General features: G+C 40.5%; 1 protein-coding gene and 1 pseudogene across 2 annotated transcripts in view; one reads left to right on the top strand and one right to left on the bottom strand.

Moving 5' to 3' along the window:
• The window catches only part of SRP68 (signal recognition particle 68), a 73,756-nt gene that overhangs the window by 32,581 nt on the left and 21,433 nt on the right, over window positions 1-19,742 (top strand). For both annotated transcript variants that reach the window (XM_021002633.2, XM_021002632.2), the window contains exons 9-13: window positions 1,636-1,734; window positions 10,694-10,758; window positions 11,036-11,192; window positions 15,894-15,988; window positions 18,641-18,770. In XM_021002633.2, the coding sequence (XP_020858292.1) occupies window positions 1,636-1,734; window positions 10,694-10,758; window positions 11,036-11,192; window positions 15,894-15,988; window positions 18,641-18,770 (546 nt within the window). The remainder of the gene's footprint in view (window positions 1-1,635; window positions 1,735-10,693; window positions 10,759-11,035; window positions 11,193-15,893; window positions 15,989-18,640; window positions 18,771-19,742) is intronic.
• Window positions 16,411-17,833, bottom strand: LOC144457972 (fructose-bisphosphate aldolase C pseudogene; annotated as a pseudogene).

Below are 19,742 nucleotides of genomic sequence, written 5' to 3'. Positions count from 1 at the left end.
TGTTACACCTTTTTGTTGTTGTTGTTTTTTAAAATAATGCTAAACCTATTAAGGGCAGCTGGATAGCACTGTGGATAGAACACCAGGCCTGGAATCAGGAAGACGTTTGAGTTCAAATTCAGCCTCAGACACTTATTAGCCATATGACCCTGGTCAAGTCACTTAACCCTCTTTGCCTTAATCTCCTCATCTGTAAAATGAGCTGAAGAAGGAAATGGCATACCACTCCAATATCTTTGCCAAGAAAATCTCCGAATAGAGTCACAAAGAGTTGGATGTGACTAAAGTAACTGAACAACAACCAAAAAAACCCCACTAACAACCCATTAAAAACTTACACAAACCTGCATAATTCCAGGAAATTTTTTAGTTGGAAACATTTGGTCACTGGGTTTGATTAATACATAATTAGAAAGCACTTAGCTCTGGAGTGTGAAATAAAATGCATAATGTGCAAGGTGTATTTCTCTAGTGTTTCTCTTGGTTAACTTTGCCTGTTTGCCTTGTAGGTTTAAATAAGTAGGATGCATTCCAATGGGCTACTAGGTTTAGAAAGATGGCCCAGATCTCTTATTATCTGTGACCAAAATTCTGAGTTCTAAGTTCTAAGTAGGTAAAGTATGTTTATGATTATGTCGTTTATTTTTTAAAATTAGGAACTAGAAAATAAACTTTATTCTTAAAACAACAATGTTTTCATTTTTCTTTCTTCCTCCCATCTTTTAAATGAATGGGCTGTCCTCATTTTTCCTATGGAAATGTTTGTGGAAGGTCAGTTGAATGTCAAAAGGCTTTTAAAGATTTTATGTCTAGTTTCTATGGGAAGTCAAATACCGTAATGGAATGTTGTTTCTTTTCATTTCACAGCAGGTCTGCCTGTAATACAAGTCCAGCTTCTTTCTCCTTTCTTCCCATTCCTATCTGCTCAGTCAGATTCTTTAGAATAGTAATGTGGTTTGGCAGGGGTTCACTTAATGAAGCACTTTTTCATTTGCCCTATAGGTGTTCAGCCAGGTTGCATGCCCAGCAGTGCTGCTGAGAATGTTCCCCTAATCATCTTTCTTGTCTGTCCACATAGTCATCCAACAGGGGTTGTATCTTTAATCTGTTTAATTTCTATGGCCAAGAATATAATTTTGCCTACCGACAATGTTTGTCCCTTATTTAGAGCTAGGAAAGAAGTATACAACATCAGGGCTTGTTGCTATATTAGAAGTGAGTAATTGTGCTCACAATACATAGTCACTGGGTATAGTCGGTGGCAGGGGCAAGAAGGAAACAGACTTCTTCGGTCTACAGTAGGGAACCTTGATATGTAGTTATAAAATATTCAGTTGAAAATTCTTTGCAGATACATGTGAGGGAAATTACATTAAGTTTATCCAGTGAATCCCATGTAGACTTCAATCTATTATTCACCCTTTCACATTTGTAACCATATCAAGGCAAATAGGAACATTGAGAAGATAAATTGTATATAATATAAAACAGTGCCACTTAAAGTGACATTTCTAGTTGGTCCAATGGTATGTGTTTGTGTTTAATCATAGAGCTCTAAAGTTGTTTGTTTTCTGATTACTGAGTATCATGGTTGTCTTAAAAACCTTATGTTTGTGTCTCCAACTTTTTATTTAGGCTGAAAGTGAAGAAACCAAGGAACGTCTGTTTGAGTCCTTGCTTAGTGAATGTCGGGATACTATACAAGCTGTCCGGGAAGAGCTCAAGCCAGATCAGGTAAAATAGTAGCAGAAAACTCCCTTCAACATGTGTTCCTATATCGAACTCTTAGTACATGGAATGTACTTTTTTATTCCTTTAACTAGGATATTCATTCATTTATCCTATCTTAGCCTCTGGTTTGCTTTACTTTATGTTCTGCCCTGTCCTTTCTGGCTTTGGCTGTCATCTCTGAGCAGTTGACTCCCAGGTTTAGATTTGTAGCTTTCAATATATAACCTCTCTATTTCTTTCAAAAGTGCCATGTTTTTCTAATCAGTTAAGATAAAAACCTCAGCAGCTTTAATTTTCCATTTCTCTAACCTTCTATATCTAGTCAATCAACCAAGTCTTGATTCTTTTTTTTTTAAATTTTTTTAAAAAAATATTTTGTTTTAATCAGCCAAGAGGCATCTTCTCATCTCATCCTCCCACCCTATCCACTTGAGAGCATGAGAAAAACAAAACCCAATGCAAACATGTATAGTTGATCAAAACAAATTTCCATATCGGCTATGTCCAAAAAAAGTTTTGTCTCATTCTGGTTTCCCAGCCCTTTACTTCTTTGTCAGGAGCTGGGTAGCATGTTTTAACGTTAGGCCTCTGGAATCCTGGTTGGTCATGGCACTAATAAGAGTTCAACACAAAAAGGTTCCATCACATTTATATCTCTCAGATTCCCATTCTTTGCTGTCTCAAAAAGCTATAAAGTTTTTTTCATAGATCCTTAGAGTTTATTCTCACCTCCTGTTCCTCCCTATATACCGCTTTGCCTCCAATTTTCCTTTTATGCTAAATTTATTTCTTACCCAACTCTGTGTTTGTGTGTCTATGTATGCACACATATACATGTGTGTATTCATTCTTTTAAACAGTTCACATAAAATTGAGGTTCAGGTGTCACTCCACACCACCTCTACCTCCTGGTTTGTATAGGTGTCTCCTGGAGCACACTCATATAAGACAGTATTCTTTAACTTAACCTTCTCTCTGCACCCCCTTACCATACTCCCCTACTGCCTCTTCCTCTCACTTCCATTCTTTTCTTTTGGTCATCAAGACATAACGTAATACTCCCAAGCCTTGTCTAATTGGACTTCCTCTCTGAACTGTGATGATGATAGGGTTCAGAAGGAACACATGTATCATCTCATTTAAAGGTAGGCAGTTTATCCTTGTTTAGTTCTTTATCATTTATCTTCATTTCTGTGTTTGACTTTGGAGTTCCTCCAAAGCTCTGGTCTTTTCATCAGGAATGCTAGAAGTCTTCTTTTTCATGAAAGGTTCATTTTCCCCCTGTAGTACTATACTTAGTTTTGCTGGCAAAAGTTATTCTAGAAGTTATTGCCTTCTAGAATGTTATGTTCCAGGTTCTCTGCTCCGTTATAGGAGTTGCTGATAAATTTTATGGGATACTAACTGTGGCTCTTTAGTACTTGAATGCCTTCTTTCTGTCTACTTGCAGTATTTTTATTTTGACCCAGAAGCTCTGATTTTTGACTATGATGTTTGTGAGAATTTTCATTTTGGGATTTCTTTCAAGGAGTAACCAGTGAATTCTTTCTATTTTTACTTTGACCTCTAGGTCTAAGCGATCTGGACAGTTTTCTTAGAAGATTTCTTGAAATAGGTTGTCTAGGCTCTTCTTTTGGTTGTGGCATTCAGATGGTCCATTGATTCTTGAATTTTTTTCTCCTCTATTTTCTAGGTCAATTGTTTTTGCTATGAGATACTTTAAATTTTCTTCTAGCTTTTCAGTCTCTTAACTTTGTTTTAATATTTCTTGTTGCCTCATGAAGTCATGGGCTTCTATTTGGTCCATTTGAATTTTCAGGGAGTTTGTGGCTTGGGCAAGGTTTTATACTTCTTGTGCCAAGCTGTTAATTCCCTTTCTAATTCTTCCATAGCTCTCGTTTCTTTTTCAGTTTTTCCTCAAGCACTCTCATTACATTTATAAATATATTTTTAATTCTTTCCCCTCTTTAACTCTTGCTTCTATCTCTTCTAGGAATTCTAGTTCAGTTTGTAGATATTTTGGAATCATTCTCTTCTGCATTTGTGTCTTGAACATTCCTGCCACCATAATAGCTCAGTATGGTGTGGTTCTTTTTTAGTTTGACCATTCTTCTAGCATACTTCCTGATTTGGGACTTGATGTTGTGGTTGGACTCTGACAGTTCTGTTATCAAGGGGTTTTGGTTTTTTTTTTTTTTTGGTTTTGGTTTTGGGGTTTTTTTGGGCTAGGCAGTGGGGTTAAGTGACTTGCCTGAGGTCACACAGCTAGTAAGTGTTATGTGTCTGAGGCCGTATTTGAACTCAGGTCCTCCTGAATCCAGGGCCGGTGCTCTATTCAGTGTGCCACCTAGCTGCCCCCTCTGACACACTTCTGGAGGGAAGGAGTGGGCTAACCTTATTACTGCTTTCTTGGAATATTGATTTTTGTGTTATTCCAGGATTTCAGGGACAATCCGAGGCCTTGTAAGCGTTCGGTGTTCCCAAGGGATCTGGTCCAAGGCAAAGTCTCATTGCTATACCTCTTGATCTGAGCCCTGCAAGTTATTAACTTAGATTTGGGTCTGTGCAAGAGTAAACTGCTGCTAGAATCTATCCCTGTTAGCCAGCTGGAAAACTTTCTTGGTTCAAAGTGTCAGAATTGTAGACTCTGCTTTAACCTGCCTTGGTTATTCCTCTGCAGTCTGGGCTCGATGCTGATAGTGAGACCCTGGTCTGAGTCACACCATTACTGCTGCTAGCTTTTGAATTTACTCCTTTTTCAGTACATTGCCCAGGAACTGGGAAAGACAGTGACATTGTTGAGTAGTGCACTGGTCCCCTTCTTACTCCACTCTGTCTCTGTGACCTAGGATTAGGTAGTGGATGACAGAGCTACCAGTTCACACCTGTCACTGTTGCAGCACCCTGGTATGGGTCTGGGTGTTCCCCAGTATGAGTCTGGGACCTCCTTTTTTGGTCTTGTGCAGCCTCTCCCAGGGTGGTGGAGTACTCCGCAGTGCTCCTTCCCTGACCCCAGTGGCTGCAGACTCCTGGATTTTTGCAACAAGATTTGGTCTGGTGCATTTTATATATCTTTTTGGAGGAGTTGTGGATGGGAACTCCTCTGCATTGCTTCTTTCTATTCCATCTTGGCCCTGCCTTCCTGTTGATTCTTAAAAATGTTCACCCAGAAGTGTACATAGTATACCCGATGCAATCTCTGCCTGGTATAATACAGTACTATCTCCCACATTGTTCTAGTTACAGAGCTCCTTTGTTTTTGTTTTGTTTTGTTTTGTTTTTGTGAGGCAGTTAGGGTTAAATGACTTATTCAGAGTCACACAGCTAGTAAGTGTTATATGTCTGAGGCCAGATTTGAACTCAGGACCTCCTGACTCCAGGGCTGTTGCTCTATCTGCTGTGCCACCTAGCTGCCCCAAATGACTTCTCTGTGTGTATGAAGGGGGTGGGGGTGGGGGGCTCAGTCAGGTTTAAGTAACTTGCCCAGGGTCACACAGCTAGTAAATATCATGTGTCTGAGGCCAGATTTGAAATCAGGTCCTCCTGACTCCAGGGCTGGTACTCTATCCACTTTATGCCACCCAGCTGCCCCTCACAAAGCTCTTTTTAATGCATCCTAAGATTGCATTTAGTTTTTGGCTGCCGTGTTATACTGTTGACTGACACTGAATTTGTAGTCTGCAAAAAACCCTAGATCTTTTTTTTCCCAATATGAAGTTTTACCTAGCCATATTTCCCCCACACTATATTTTTATATATGACTGAAAATCAAGTGTACAACTTAAGGTTAGTTGTTATTAAATTTCATCTAATTAGATTTGGCAGATTTGTTCTAACCTTTTTGGATTCTGACTCTGTATTACCGTAGCTATCCTTCACAGCTTTGAAAATTTGATGAACGTGACATGTAAGCCTTTATCCGAGTCATCGGTGAAAATGAAGAATAAATGTAGAACATTGAGGCACTCTACTAGAGACTGCTTTAGGCTGATATCAGTGCATTAATGAAATTACTACTTAGATACAGTCATTCATTCAGCCAGTCCCAAACCCATCCATCTCACAGTGACCTACCAGTTTGTCAGCTTTGTCATACTCACAAAGGAACCCTTTAATAATGTATTTCAGAATTTTGGTTTTGATTTTCTCATCTCAATCTTATGGGTGTGAGTTGGAACCTCAGAGTTGTTTTATTTTGCATTTCTTTTATTATTAATGATTTAGAACTTTCTTTGATATAGTTATCGATAGCAAACTTTGCTTTTGAGAATTGTCTATTCATATCCTTTGACTACTTACTATTAGAGAATGGCTCCTGTTCTTATATATTTATATTAATAAATTGCTTAACATTTCAAATGGAAGAATTGGGAGAGGTGACAGGGGAAGGCATTCAGGGCATAGAGAAGAATGTAGAGAAAGACATGGAGAAAGGGAAGCACAGGACATCAGAGAAATAGGAAGAAGACAACTTTAGATGTAAAGCATATAAAGATGATTAGTTGAAACATAGCTTAAAGTAGAGGTTGGAGCCAGATTGTAGAATGCTTTGATTGTTGAGCTTTGTAGCTTGGATTCCATTAAATTAATTGCAGAAAAACAGCAGTACATTTTTTTAAAACATTGAGTATTGTGTTGAGAAATGTGTTTTAGAAAAATCTTGCAAGGCTCTGCAAGATGGATTAGCGGAAGACACTGAAGGCAAGAACACTTGTTAGGAGCCTATTACAGTAGTCCAGGTAAGAGGTAATGAGAAACTGGACTAAAATGATAGCAATGGAAATAGATGAGAGGACAGATGGTGAGAGTCATTTCAGAGGTAAAATTAAAGGATTTCTGATTAGATTTAAGATTATGGATTAGATGAAACATCAGTGTTTCAAGCTTGGTTGACTAGAAGAATGAAGGGGCCATTTTCAGAAATGGTTTAGAGGGAGTCAAGAGGATTATATTTTGGGGGGAGATAGATGAGATCAGTTTGAGACATGTTGTATTTAAGTTACTGGTGGATGAGACGTCCAAGTAGAAATATTCAGTAAGCATTTGGAACCTGGAAATAGAAGTCTGGAAAGGTCAGAACAGAGATAGGAATTGGAGATAAGGACTTGGGAGGCATCTGCAGAATAGCAGTAATCAGTGTCATAGAGTGCACGAGATCACCCAGGGGTAAGCATAAAGACAGAAGAAGAGACCAAGGAAAGAACCTTGGGGAAATGTTTGCATTGAAAATACAGGAGAAAGAAGTCTCAGAATATCATTTAATTCTGTTTTTTAATTATTTATTTGTAAGTCATTGACTCTACTGGATACTAAACTAGACAAAAACTGTCTTGTTTATCTTTTTTATTTCCCACAATGCTGTACACAGTCAAAAATGGTAGTAGTCCATAGTCATTAATGATTTATTAAGTGCCTACTATATGATAGACACTGCTAAGTGCTGGGGATTAAGCTACAAAAAAAGAAAGAATAGTTCTTCCCCTCAAGGAGCTTACAATCTGATGGTAGTATTAACAATTATATCCTACCTTCTCTTTTTGATAAGGGCTTTCAGGTAGTTCAGTAATTTTTAAATTATCTCTCCTGGATCACTTTTCCAGGTCAGTTGTTTTTCTGGTGAAATATTTTATATTTTCCACAATTTTTTCATTCTTTTGATTTTGTTTGATTAATTCTTGATTTCTCATAGAGTCATTAACTTCCACTTTCCCAATTCTGATTTTTAAGAAGTTGTTTTCTTTAGTTAGCCTTTGTATCTCATTTGGCCAATTCTACTTTTTAAGGAGTTTTCTTTTTCCAAGTTGTTGAATCTTTTTTTCATGATTCTCTTGCATAACTCTCATTTCTTTTCCCACTTTTTCTTCTACCTCTCATTTGATTTTTAAAATCTTTTTTGAGCTCTTCCAGGAGGACTTTTTGGATCTGAGACCCATTCATATTTCTCTGTGTGGCTTCGCATGTAGGCATTTTGAAATTGTTGTCTTCTTCTGAGTTTGTGTTTTTATCTTCCCTGTTGCCATAGTAGCTTTCTGTGGTCAGGGCTTTTGTTTGTTTTTTGCTCATTTTCCAGCTTAATTTGTGACTTTTAAAGTTGGGCTCTGCTCCTGGGGTACAGGGGGCACTGTCTCAGGCTTCTTGCACAGGGAGCAGGGAGCTGGTCACTGGCTTTCTGTACTGGGTCTTCTAGCACTGGTAGTTCAAAGCTGCACTGGAATCCCTCTTCTAGTCTAGCTGGCTGTGCCAGGGCCTCTGGGTCTGGCAGGCCTTACTACTAGGCTGCTGTATCAGGTCTGAAGGCCTCACCACTGGAACACTGTGCCACTGGCTTGCTGAGCTAGGGTCTCAAGGCCTCAGTTGCTGATCTGTGCTGGGGCTAGGGGTCTCCTGCTTGCTTGTCCAGATACCACCTGCACTGGTCTGTGCTCCCCTTTTACCCAAGTGAGACAGATGCTTCCTGCAGTTCTTTTGAGTTATCTTGGATTGGAAAATTGTTTTACCCCATCCTTTTGTGGGTTCTGTCGCTCAGCATTTGTTTTGAAGCATGATATAAAGTTGTTTTGAAGGAAATTGGAGAGAGCTTAGGTAACTTCCTGCCTTTCCTCCACCATCTTGATCCATGTCCCACCTTCTCAATCCACCTTGATGCTAGTGCCTTTTCTCTGAGATTAGCATCTATCTACTCTGTATATATCTTGTGTGTACGATATGTATATAATTTTTAATGTTGTTTCCCCCATTAGAATGTGAGCTCCTTGAAGGTAGGAATTTTTGCCTTTCTTTGTGTCCCCTTAATTCTTAGCACAGTGCCTAGCATGTAGTAAGCACTTAATAAGTGCTTATTGACTGACTAATAATAGCCCACTCTTATGGTTTATAAAGTGCTTTCTATATATTATTTCATTTGATCCTTGTGACAGTCCTGTAAGGTAGGTGCTATGTGACTTGTCTAGGGCATGTAGCCAGTAAATGTTTGAGGCAAGATTTGAATTTATTTTTCTCTGACTGCAAGTCTAGTACCCTATCAGCCAGCTAGGACAGTTCAGTCAGGTGCTAATAAAAGAAAGCTGTATAGCAGAGAGAAAGCTGGGGTGGTCATTGGTGTCAAATACTAAAGAAACATTTAAGGGAATGAAAACTGAGAAAAGGCTGTTGCTCGAGAGAGCAGTTTCAGTAGAATGATGGAGATAACCAGATTACAAAAGTTGAAGAGCTAGTGTCAGTGAATGGAAGAAGGCAGATGGGGTGCTGACTTGAGAGGTGACGAAATCAAAGGAGTATTTGGTGGAAAATTTTGTTTGTTTGTTTTCTTTTGTTTTGTTAAAGAGGAGACCTGAGTATATTTGGATTCAGAGACAGAAGGAGATTGGAAAATACATAAGATAGTGAGGCAAGGAAGGAAGAGGATTAGTGTAGTAAGGACCTACAAGAGGTAATGTAGGGTCGGATTGAGAACACACATTCAAGGGGTTATCTTTCCAAGGGAAGGGGCCTGTCTCTTGTAAGATTAGAAGAAAGGAAGAGAGATGGGTGAAAGTACAAAGAAATGTTGGGGTTTGAAGTTTCTATGGAATAGCCCAGATCTTTTGGTTAGAATCTTGAAGAAATTAGAAAAGGTGTTTGAGGGGAACAAGTTCTTCATTTTACAGACCCAGAAAATAAGAATCAGAGATTAAATGATGTGTCCAAGAACACATAGCTGTGGGGAAGCAATAGAGAATCAGTAGGAGAAGATCAGTTTCAGAGCAATAGTGAGAGTCCATCTCAGGTTAGATGGTGTGATTTTGTAGTGGAGCCAATTGGCTGAAGTTCATGATTTCCTTCCAACAGTATTTGGCAGCCTAGGATCAGGGAAATCAGATAATGAAGTTACGTAGGTTTGGGATTTAGTAATGCCATTATGTCAGAATATGAATGAGGGATTCTAGGATACTAAATGAGAGCATTGTGAAATGGCTGGTTTTGGAATATAGATAGACTATGAGGAGAAACGGACCTGGATGGACTTTAGGAGCATTAGGAGTGTTAGTGAGAATGGAGACTAATAAGAATTTCAGAGTCCTTAGAAGTAGAACAGCTGTGATGGATAATATCCAAGATATGGCCTTGTTGGTCAGCAGCTGGAGTGCTGTGAATGTGAAGCTCATTGGAAAGGTCTATAGTGGTCTGGACTTGGTGGCACACACCTGTAATCCCTACTGCTGAGGGAGACTGAAGTTAGTGGCATTGCTTGAGTTCTGGCTACAGTAGGGCTAAAGCCAATCTTGTGTTCACACTGCGTCTGGCCCAAATTTGGTGAGCTCCCAGGAGCAGAGGACCATCAGGCTGCCCAAGGAGGGATGAACCAGCCCCAGTTAGGGTAGATTAAAGTTGTGCTAATTAGTGTTAGGATTAGGCTATGAGTGACCACTAAACTTCTAGCTGGGGTGATATAGATAGAAGACCCATTCCTCTCTCCCCAACCATTAGCACCAGACACATGCACACACACACACCCCCCAAAAAAAAAAGGAAGACAGGCGAGAAGTATGTACAGTCCAGGACATTTAAAGGGTCATTGGTATTTATCATTGTATTCTAAGAGAGATAGTAAAGATTCTAAGATCATACTTAAAATCATTTTGAGGAAGCTAGGAGAGTGTTCTGGAAGTTGATGGATGATATAGGTGTTATATTTTTTATCTTCCTACCCAAGAAGGTCATCCCATGGTCCAGGCCTATTTTTGAGGTGTCCATAGCAAATGAGTGACCAACTGTTTCCAATGTAAATCTTTTTTTCTGATTAATATTAGGGCTACTACAGTATACTAGACTCTCCTGTGCCTGCATTTCAGTGTTGTTTGTACATCGTACCGTGCAGCGTGGTCACCATAGCCAACAAAGGGTTGCAATTTTGATCTTACAGTTTTTCCAGTAAGATATGGAACAACTGTTCTAGCTGATCCCTTTTTTCTAATTTTTGCAGAAGCAAAGGGAGAACAGCCTTGATGGGGAGTCTGGGAAAGTGTCTAATTTGCAATACCTGCACAGGTAGGAGGTGTTTCTGAAATTGGATCAGGGGAGGAGGGAAGTTACTAAGGTTAGTTTGCGAAGCTTGTCTTCTATACCTGTGATTGGGAAACTTAACTGCTTAAAGCCTCTGCATGTGGCTTATGTCTAGTGAAAAGGAAATATTCTCAATCCTCTTCTTTCCATTCCATTTCTTTCCCTTAATACCATGTTTCGCAACAGTGACATTTATGTGAACTACTGAATGACCTTCACTGAGCATAACGCATAACCTGAGCTGTTATATGGTGCCTTTTAGCTACCTGACTTTCATCAAGCTGTCGACTGCAATCAAACGTAACGAAAGCATGGCAAAAGGTCTGCAGAAGGCACTGCTGCAGCAGCAGCCAGAGGATGACAGCAAACGTTCTCCTCGGCCCCAGGACCTGATCCGCCTCTATGACATCATCCTCCAGGTGACATTTGAGATAGGAGGAAAGGCCCCCAACCATCAGGGGTTCTCTGGGTTTGTTGGACAAGAATAGCATGAAAGGGCTTGCCAGCAGCTAACACTTATTACCTGATGAGCTCCAGTCAAGCAGCAAATATGTATTAAGTACTTAGTACATTTAAGGTAGCCTATAGGGTGCTAGGAGATCCAGAGGGAGATAAGCTGTGGTCACTGATTGCTTTCACAGAGCATACATTCTCACTGGAAAGATGGTAATTAGGACTTTTAAGGCATACAAAGTACTTTTCTCACCACAGCCCTGTGAATATTATCCCAAATCACAGGAATAAAAATGAGGCTCAGAAAGGTTAAAGGTTAATAGATTTGCTCATGGTCACTCAGCTGGTAAGTGTTATAGTCAGGACTCAAAGACCGCTGTTCTTTCTACCTCATCATAACATGTACATATACCAGAAGTGCAGTACAAGACATCATGCAAGTCCCAAATGAAAGATAAAGGTAGCAAATGCCATAGTTCAAATGAGGGGGAGATCATTTTTAGCAGAAGTGGTCAGGTAATACTTAATTCAAATCAACAAATAATTATGTGGTTACTGTGGACAAGGCATTATTAAGGATACAAAGACAAACATGGATTAGTCCTTACTCTTCAGGGGTGCAGTATTTACTAGGGATGGGAAGAGTAATGAGGGCAAAGGAATGCTCTAAGAATATTTTGAAGAGGGAGAGAACATGCCAACTGGAGGGTGACCTAGAGAAGATGGCCTCTGAAGGAAGATAAGAATAATGAAATAATTCTTTCTGGACTTGAAGAATAGCTTTTGCAAATGCTGAGAGGTGGGAGGTGATACAGCTAGTTTGGCGACCAGCTTATTGTCCAACATGGCTAGAACGTAAGAGTAGGTGAGTAGTGGCAATGTGAAATAAGATTGAAGAGGTTGGTGGGATGCAGATTGGGGAGGGTATTGAATACTAGTCTGAGGCATTGGGTTTTATCCAAGGTGCAGCAGAGCCATTGAAGGTCTTTGAGCAGTAGAGTTACTTGGATATGTGCTTTAGGAAGTTGATTTTGGCAGGATGTGTGTAGGACAGGTTGGAAAGGGAAAAGACTTGAAGCAGAATGGCTAATTAGGCCATTATAATAATTTAGGCAAGAGGTGACGAAGTAATGATTTAGGGTGGTGGCCAGGTGAGTAGTGGAACAAAGAAGGCAGATTCAAGATGTGGCGTTTAAATGGATGGGTTTGGGTAACTATGGAATGTTGCTGTAATCTTTGAGATGGCAGCCTGAAGCCTCTATATGCAAAAAGACTGACAAGTGAATATAAAATGAGGAAGTTGTGAGGCAAGGTAGGAACCATTTCTTAGGCTTCTCTTTCTAGTAGTTTAGTAGTGAAAGGGAAAAGAGAGAGAACAAGTAGTTTGAGAGGATGAGCAGGTCAAATAAAGCATGGTGTTTTTTATTTGTTTGTTTTAAGGCTATAGGATAAATGAATAAAAAAGCATTTATTAAGTACTTACTTTGTGCAAGGCATTGTGTCAAGCTCTGGGAATACAAATAGAAATGCAAGACAGGTCCCTGTGAGGTCCCTTCTCTTAAGGAACTGGCATTCTAATTTTTGTTGTTTAGTCATTTTTCAGTCGTATCTGATTCTTCATGACTCCATTTGTAGTTTTCTTGGCAAAGAAAATGGAATGGTTTGCTGTTTCTTTCTGCAGCTCATTTTGTAGATGAGGAAATGGAGGCAAACAGGGTTAAGTGACTTGCCAGGGTTACACAGCTAATAAGTGTCTGAGGCTGGATTTGAACTCAGGAAGATGAGTCTTTCTGACTCCAGGCCTGGCACCACCTAGGTCCCCACATTCTCATGGGGAAACAACATATGTAGGAAGTTTCAGCTACAAGTCATGTGGGAAGGCCCAGTGGCCCTTAGGATGCAACAAGTGAAACAGGGAGTAATTTTCTTTAGTGTAATTTCCATGGATAAAATCATATCCTTTGAACTATTTGATGGTGCTAAGGAATTTGGGTGAACTTTCTTTTGTGGGGCTTCAGTAGCTGTGGTTGCTGAAGAGATAGGAACTGGGAACTGTAGCACCAGAAGGTTGCCAGGTTTCATCTCTTCTGAATGATGGCTGAGGAGGCAGGGCTGTGGGAGGGGGAAGGGGGTTGGGGGTTCTTCGGCCTACCTTGGTGACAGTTGGTCATCTGTTGGTGTTGATGGTGCTGTGGATGTATGGCAGGCTCCTTCTCCACAAAGATTGCTCCCCTTGTTGACTGTGGGAGTCAAGTCAGCTCCTGAAAGAGAGAGGAGATGAGTTTGAGGAAACCTGTAGAGGAGTTAGCCTTGGCATAGAGGAGGGCCTTCTGTTCTTAAGGCTGGAGCAAAGTGAGAAAGGATAGGTCAAAAAATGTGAAGAGGTTTTGAGATGAGAGAACTCGGGATGGAGTGGCTAGCCTAATTTTCACAGTAAAATAGTCTACTAGACCCTGGAGGTGCTCTTAGGGGATGAAGGAGAAAAGAGAAAGTTTGGGAAACGTGCAGTGGAGAATAAGAGAGAATCAGAGGTAAATCAAAGGAGGATGCTAAATGGCCTGAGTGGTAAGACAGATGACATGAATTTGTCATGAACCTAGTTAGCAGAATGTTATGGTGGATGGGGGGGGGGGGGGACAGAACAGATCATGGGGATGTTCCAGGATGAGAACAATGAGAGGACCTGGTGGCAAGGCATTCAGCGTGGAAGAAAGTGCCTTGTTGAACTGGTTAACTATAAGGTCAAGACTCAGAGGGAGGAAAGTGAAGCCAGAATAATGGTGATGATCTGGAAGAACAAAGAAAGAATAGATGAATCAGAGAACATGATGAAGATGAGAGGCAGATTTAGTAAGGTAGAGGGGTGTTGAAAAGGGAGGGAAATTTCTTTTTTTTTTTTGGATGACTACATTTTCTTTTTTTTTTTTAATTTTATTAATTTATTTTGATTTATCAGCAATCACTTCCATATGCTTTTGAGTTGAAAACTTTTCTCCCCCTTCCTCCCCCCCACCCTCCCCAAGATGGCACACAATCTGATATAGGCTTTACATATACATTCCCATTAAACATATTTTCACATTAGTGAAGTTGTAAGTAAAAATTAAAACCAATAGGAGGAACCATCAGAAAGATGAAACAAAACTTAAAAGAAGGTAAAAATAAGTGATAGCGATTCGACTTCCATAGTTCTTTCTTTGGATGTGGACAGCATTTTCCATCCCAAGGCCTCTGGAGATGTCTTAGATCCTTGTAATGCTGAGAAGGGTTCAGTTTAACAATATTAGTCATCACATAACGTGGCTGTTATTGTGTACAAAGTCCTCTTGGTTCTGCTCACTTCACTCAGCATCAGACCATATAAGTCTTTCCAGGTTTTTCTGAAGTCAGCCTGTTCATCATTTCTTATAGCACAATAGTATTCCATTACATTCATATACCACAACTTGTTCAGCCATTCCCCAGTTGATGGGCATCCCCTAAAGTTCCAATTTTTTGCCATCACAAAAAGAGCTGCTATGCATATTTTTGTACATGTGGGTCCTTTTCCCATTTGTTTGATCTCTTTGGGATATAGCCCTAGAAGTGCTGTTGCTGGATCAAAGGGTATGCACATTTTTGTAGCCCTTTGGGCATAGTTCCAAATTGTTCTCCAAAATGGTTGGATCGTTTTCACAACTCCACCAACAATGTATTAGCGTTCCAATTTTCCCACATCTTCTCCAACATTTATCATTTTCCTGTTTTGTCATGTTGGCTGATCTGCTAGGTGTGATGTGGTACCTCAGAGTTGTTTTGATTTGCATTTCAAAGAGAGGGAAATTTCAAATTTAAATAACAGAAGCAGATTTTTAGATAAAAGTGTTATCTTAAAGTGTCACTACTGCTGTGGGAATTTAATAGGCTGATAAACTGGGAGCATAGGATATTCAAAGAGACATCAGTGTATGAATATTAAAATCATCCAGGATGAGAGTAGGTATGGGGTGGAGAAGAAGACTGTGAGCTAAGTACTAAAGTAATTGAGAAATGAGAGAGGGTAGTCTGCAGGTCAGTAAATGTCTGCAACAAGGATCTGAACAAGAGAATCTTAGGGATGTAGTGAATTTCAAAGGAGAGAGTGATTGGGATAGGAGTGAGGGTCTGGCAGGGGCAGTAGGGAGCCAAGAAATATGCTAGTTTCTCCTGACCTAGGTTTTCAGGAGCATGAGAAAAATGGCTAGCACGTGAAAGGTTGGCAAGGTTGGTTTGGGATTTTGGGGGGATGGAGAAGTGTGCAAGTTTGGCCCAGACTCATGATTTCTTCTGTTTTGAAATGCCAGGTGTAAAAATCTCCACTGGGGAATAATATTTCTTGCCTTTTAAATGGGTGGGAGAGGGAAAGACTGAGAGAATTAAAATTGAAAATAAAAATTTAATAAATGAATGAATGAATGAAATAAGTTCAGTGCTATTTTTACCATACCACATTGCCTGTGGGTTTCAGTGGGCAGACGGGGAAAAGAGCATACCAGACATCTCATCACCAAATCATACCTGAAAGGTTTTGATGGGAATATTGATATTTAATGTAGCTGTGAGTCCAGATTGTTTCTTTTGTCCCTTTTATTCTTCCTGCAAACTCTTCTCTTAAAAATCTAAATTTGAGATCTTTTCCTTTTGAGTAGAATCTGGTGGAACTGCTTCAATTGCCTGGCTTAGAGGAGGACAAAGTTTTCAAAAAAGAGATAGGACTCAAGACCCTTGTATACAAGGCTTACAGGTAACTTCAAGTATCAGCCTCAGGGCTCTTGTTTTTTTATTTTATTTTATTTTATTTTTCCGGATTTCACTAATGCTTATTTGAGGCACTACACAACACAGTCACATGGAAGGTGTGGCATGAATTGGGGCCCAACCCTATAACCCTGGGAGGGGATGAGAGTCCAGGATGAAGCTAGAGACTCGTGGGTGTAGCAGGTAGGGGGATATCACACAAAGACAGTGTGGGGGTGTGGGAACCCAGATATCCTGCTCAGATCTAACAACCCCCTTACTCAGTTTCTCCTGTCTGGCCCACAGGGGCTCTCCATTTCCTCCCTCCCCAAGGTATAACAATGCAGGGGGTGATGCTGGGGTACTTGAGCAGAGAGTGGAAAGGGTGTTATTCCCTCTGCTCTGTATAGTTGTTTGGTTCGGCCATGGCTATAGATAAAGCTTAGTATGGGTGGCATGGGCTGGGGATAGGAGTGACCAGGGTTCACAGCCTTGGTAGGCATGATTGGAAATGTAGACAGATTGCCCAGCTGCACCTGCATCTTCTCTACCTCCTTCATACTTGCCCTGGGCAGCAAGACTGTTGACCTCTGCCCGTTTGATGAACTCCTCAGTGGCAGCACTCTCATGGTACTTCTGCCCATGTCAGGCACTAAGAGCAGAGGCTTGCAGAGCACACCCATAGGAGAAGGTCAGTGCCTGAGGCTGGGGGAGAGGGCAGTGGTTAATGGCTTTGGGGGTTGATCGAGGCCTCCTCCTCACTCTGACCTCCAGACAAGAATGTCGTACCTGGGTCAGCAGGAGGCTCAGTTCAACATAGTGCAGAGACAGTTGCTATGGTGATCTCCTCAGGGGTGTGCTGGAAGGGGCAGGCACAACCAGGAGTTACCATGTTGGGCTTGAGCAGTGTCCCTTCAAGATACACATGGTAGTTACTTAGGACCTTGACAGCAGTCGAAACCTTCTCAGTGACATATTGGCATCATTTAAGATGATGGTCTCCATCTGGCAGGATCTTGGACTCCACAATAGGCACGATGCCATTCTGCTGGCAGATGATGTCATAGTGAGCAAGCACATTGGCATTCTCCAGGATTGCCAGGGGAGAAGGGTGCATCTTTAGCATGCAGCACCATTTGGCAAAGTCAGCCTCATCCTTCTTGTACTGAGTGCAGTGTTCTGAGTGCCTGTCCAGCCCTTGTGTGGTGGTTTCCCCATCAGTTCCAGTCAAAGCTACCACACCTTTGTCGACCTTGATTCCCACAACAACACACTTGTCCTGGATGGTGCAGATAAAGGGCACCCCATCATTGCCCTTCTGGTAGAGGGTCTCCTAGAACAAAAGTGCGCTTCTTGATCCTTCCATCGGTGCTGAGCAGGACCTGATGAAACTGCCTATGGTTCTCCTCTGTATTCTGCACCCCAGTCTGGCTCAGCCACTTGGCCATACTGCCTACTGAGCTACCATCCAAAGGGCAATGTCCGACAGTTCCTTCTTTTGCTCAGCTGACAGGGCTGGGTATATACATGGGGCATGGTGGTAGTCTTCTCTCCTCTTGGATAGATGAAATTAAATGACTTCTCTCACGGAGTGAACAAAACAAAGAAAGTTAACTTCACCTCAAGGAAATTGTAGTATTTTGTTTGCAGGTAACATGAGAATTGGAAGCATATCTCTTTCTATAAACAAACTGATAACTACTGCAGTGAGGGAAATTTGCCTGGTAACTAGAATAGGACGTTTTAGTTTTTTTAAGTTGCCATTTATTTTCATAAGAATTTGTTCCAAATGGTCCATTTTTTGCCAACACTATCATACTTTACTAATAGTGAGGGGATAGTGTATGTTCATATATCCTCTAGCCTCCTTTTTTCCTCTTCCTCCTATTTTCAAAAAAGGAGGAATAAAGACTGAATAGGAGTATATTAAGCTGAACTAGGGAAAGCGAGATTTGCAGCCTTTCAAATTTTTCTTGATACTTAATTTGAGAATGAGCAAACTAACCCCTGGCTCCAAGCAAAATTGCAAAGTTTATTTTTCCCTGTCCTTTGATTACCCTTCCTGAACTTCTCTTTATTTCCCTTTTCTGTCCTTCAGATATCCTGTGTCCTCTGTTTATCCACAATCCCCCAATTAATTCAAAACTTCTGCGTTCTTCTAACCTCAGTCAAAACTCTCTCACCCTGAAAGCTCAGCTGCACTTACTAATTGATAATCTGATTAAATTCATATTAAGATATTAATGAAACAACTCTCTAAACACAGAGTTTAATGTAAGTGATCTTTTCATTAGTATAATCTCTCCAGGACGGTGGCTCCTCAGGCTATCCTGAAAAGTTCCAGTTATCAGTATTTTTGATTGGGAGAAAGGAATGTTCCTGTACTACTTGTGTACTCCAGAGGACCAACCTCTTTTACTTGTTCGGCCAATGATTAAAATGCATTGAATTAGCATCAGATATTATTCAAGTACTTCTCAAATACATAGTAGTCAGTGCAGCAAACTTAAATATTTGAAATCTGGAGACCCTTTGTTTATAACCCTTGTTCTGATACTAGAATACTTGTTACCTTGGTTAAAATTTAGTCTGAACAGCTGGGAAAACTAAAGACGTCAGTACATGTTGCTTTAGATTCCTGTGGCTTGTTTCCCACCAGGTGTTTCTTCATTGCTCAGTCTTATGTGCTGGTGAAGAAATGGAGTGAAGCCCTTGTCCTATATGACCGAGTCCTAAAATATGCCAGCGAAGTGCAGTCTCAAGCAGGAGCCTCCCAAAACAGCCTAAAGGTTAGAGCTATCCTCCTCTCCTGGTTTCTAAGAGAAAGGAGAAGTTCTTTAGAGGGGCTTCTTAGGGGGACCTGATGATGATGGTGATTGAAAATAATAATAGCTAACATTTTTCTAGCTCTTACTATGTGCCAGGTACTACACTAAGCACTTTACCATTATCTCATTTGATCCTCATGACAATCCTAGGAAGGTAGGTGTTATTATTATCCCCATTTAAAAGATAAGGAAACTGAGGCAGGCAGTTAAGCACCTGGCCCAAGGTCACACAACTACTGTCAGAATTCAGATTTTGAACTCGGGTTGTCCTGATTCCAGTCCCGACACTCTACTACTGTGCAGTATAGCTGCCTCTAGTAGCTAAGGGCAAAGTAATTGGGCTCCTTTTTTAAGCTGTACTTGAAAGATAACCTGAAGAACACTAAGCCCTTGTGGGCTGCAGGTTTGTGACCCAGTGGCAGAGCTGTTCTTGGGCTTCGGGCTCCTAAGCTTCAGGAGGAGCTGGGGTTGTAGAAGGGAAAGTCTATTCTTTTGATTAAAATCATGTCAGTTACAGCAGTCTGAAAACTGTACTGCGAGGTGTGAGGAGATTAGTTGTCCTAGCTCTGGGACCTTTAAAACACTGTAAAACAATGAAATTTTTGACACAACTTGTGAAAGAAAGTGATTAAAGTGTTCTGCAACTGCACAGAGGTGACTATGATTTTCTTACAGTACGTCATATAATAGCTACCTAGGCAAGTCAGGAAGTATTGCGCATTTGTTGTGTGCCTAGAATCATACTTGGTGCTGAGTAGCAAACAAAAACACATCTATATCTGTATCTCTGTAGATGTAAATATAATGTATGGGGTTCTATCTTCAAGTTGATTTTGATAGTAAAACAAGTTTTTTTCTTTCCTACATATTAAACTGTTTTTGAACTTTAAAGGACATTATATAATATGTTACATTTGTGGTACAGACTAGTAC

Source organism: Phascolarctos cinereus, unplaced genomic scaffold (assembly GCF_003287225.1).
Source record: "Phascolarctos cinereus isolate Bilbo 61053 unplaced genomic scaffold, phaCin_HiC Scaffold_5;HRSCAF=322, whole genome shotgun sequence".
In the NCBI taxonomy this organism is placed as follows: Eukaryota; Metazoa; Chordata; class Mammalia; order Diprotodontia; family Phascolarctidae; genus Phascolarctos; species Phascolarctos cinereus.
This window is presented reverse-complemented; position numbering and strand designations above follow the sequence as displayed.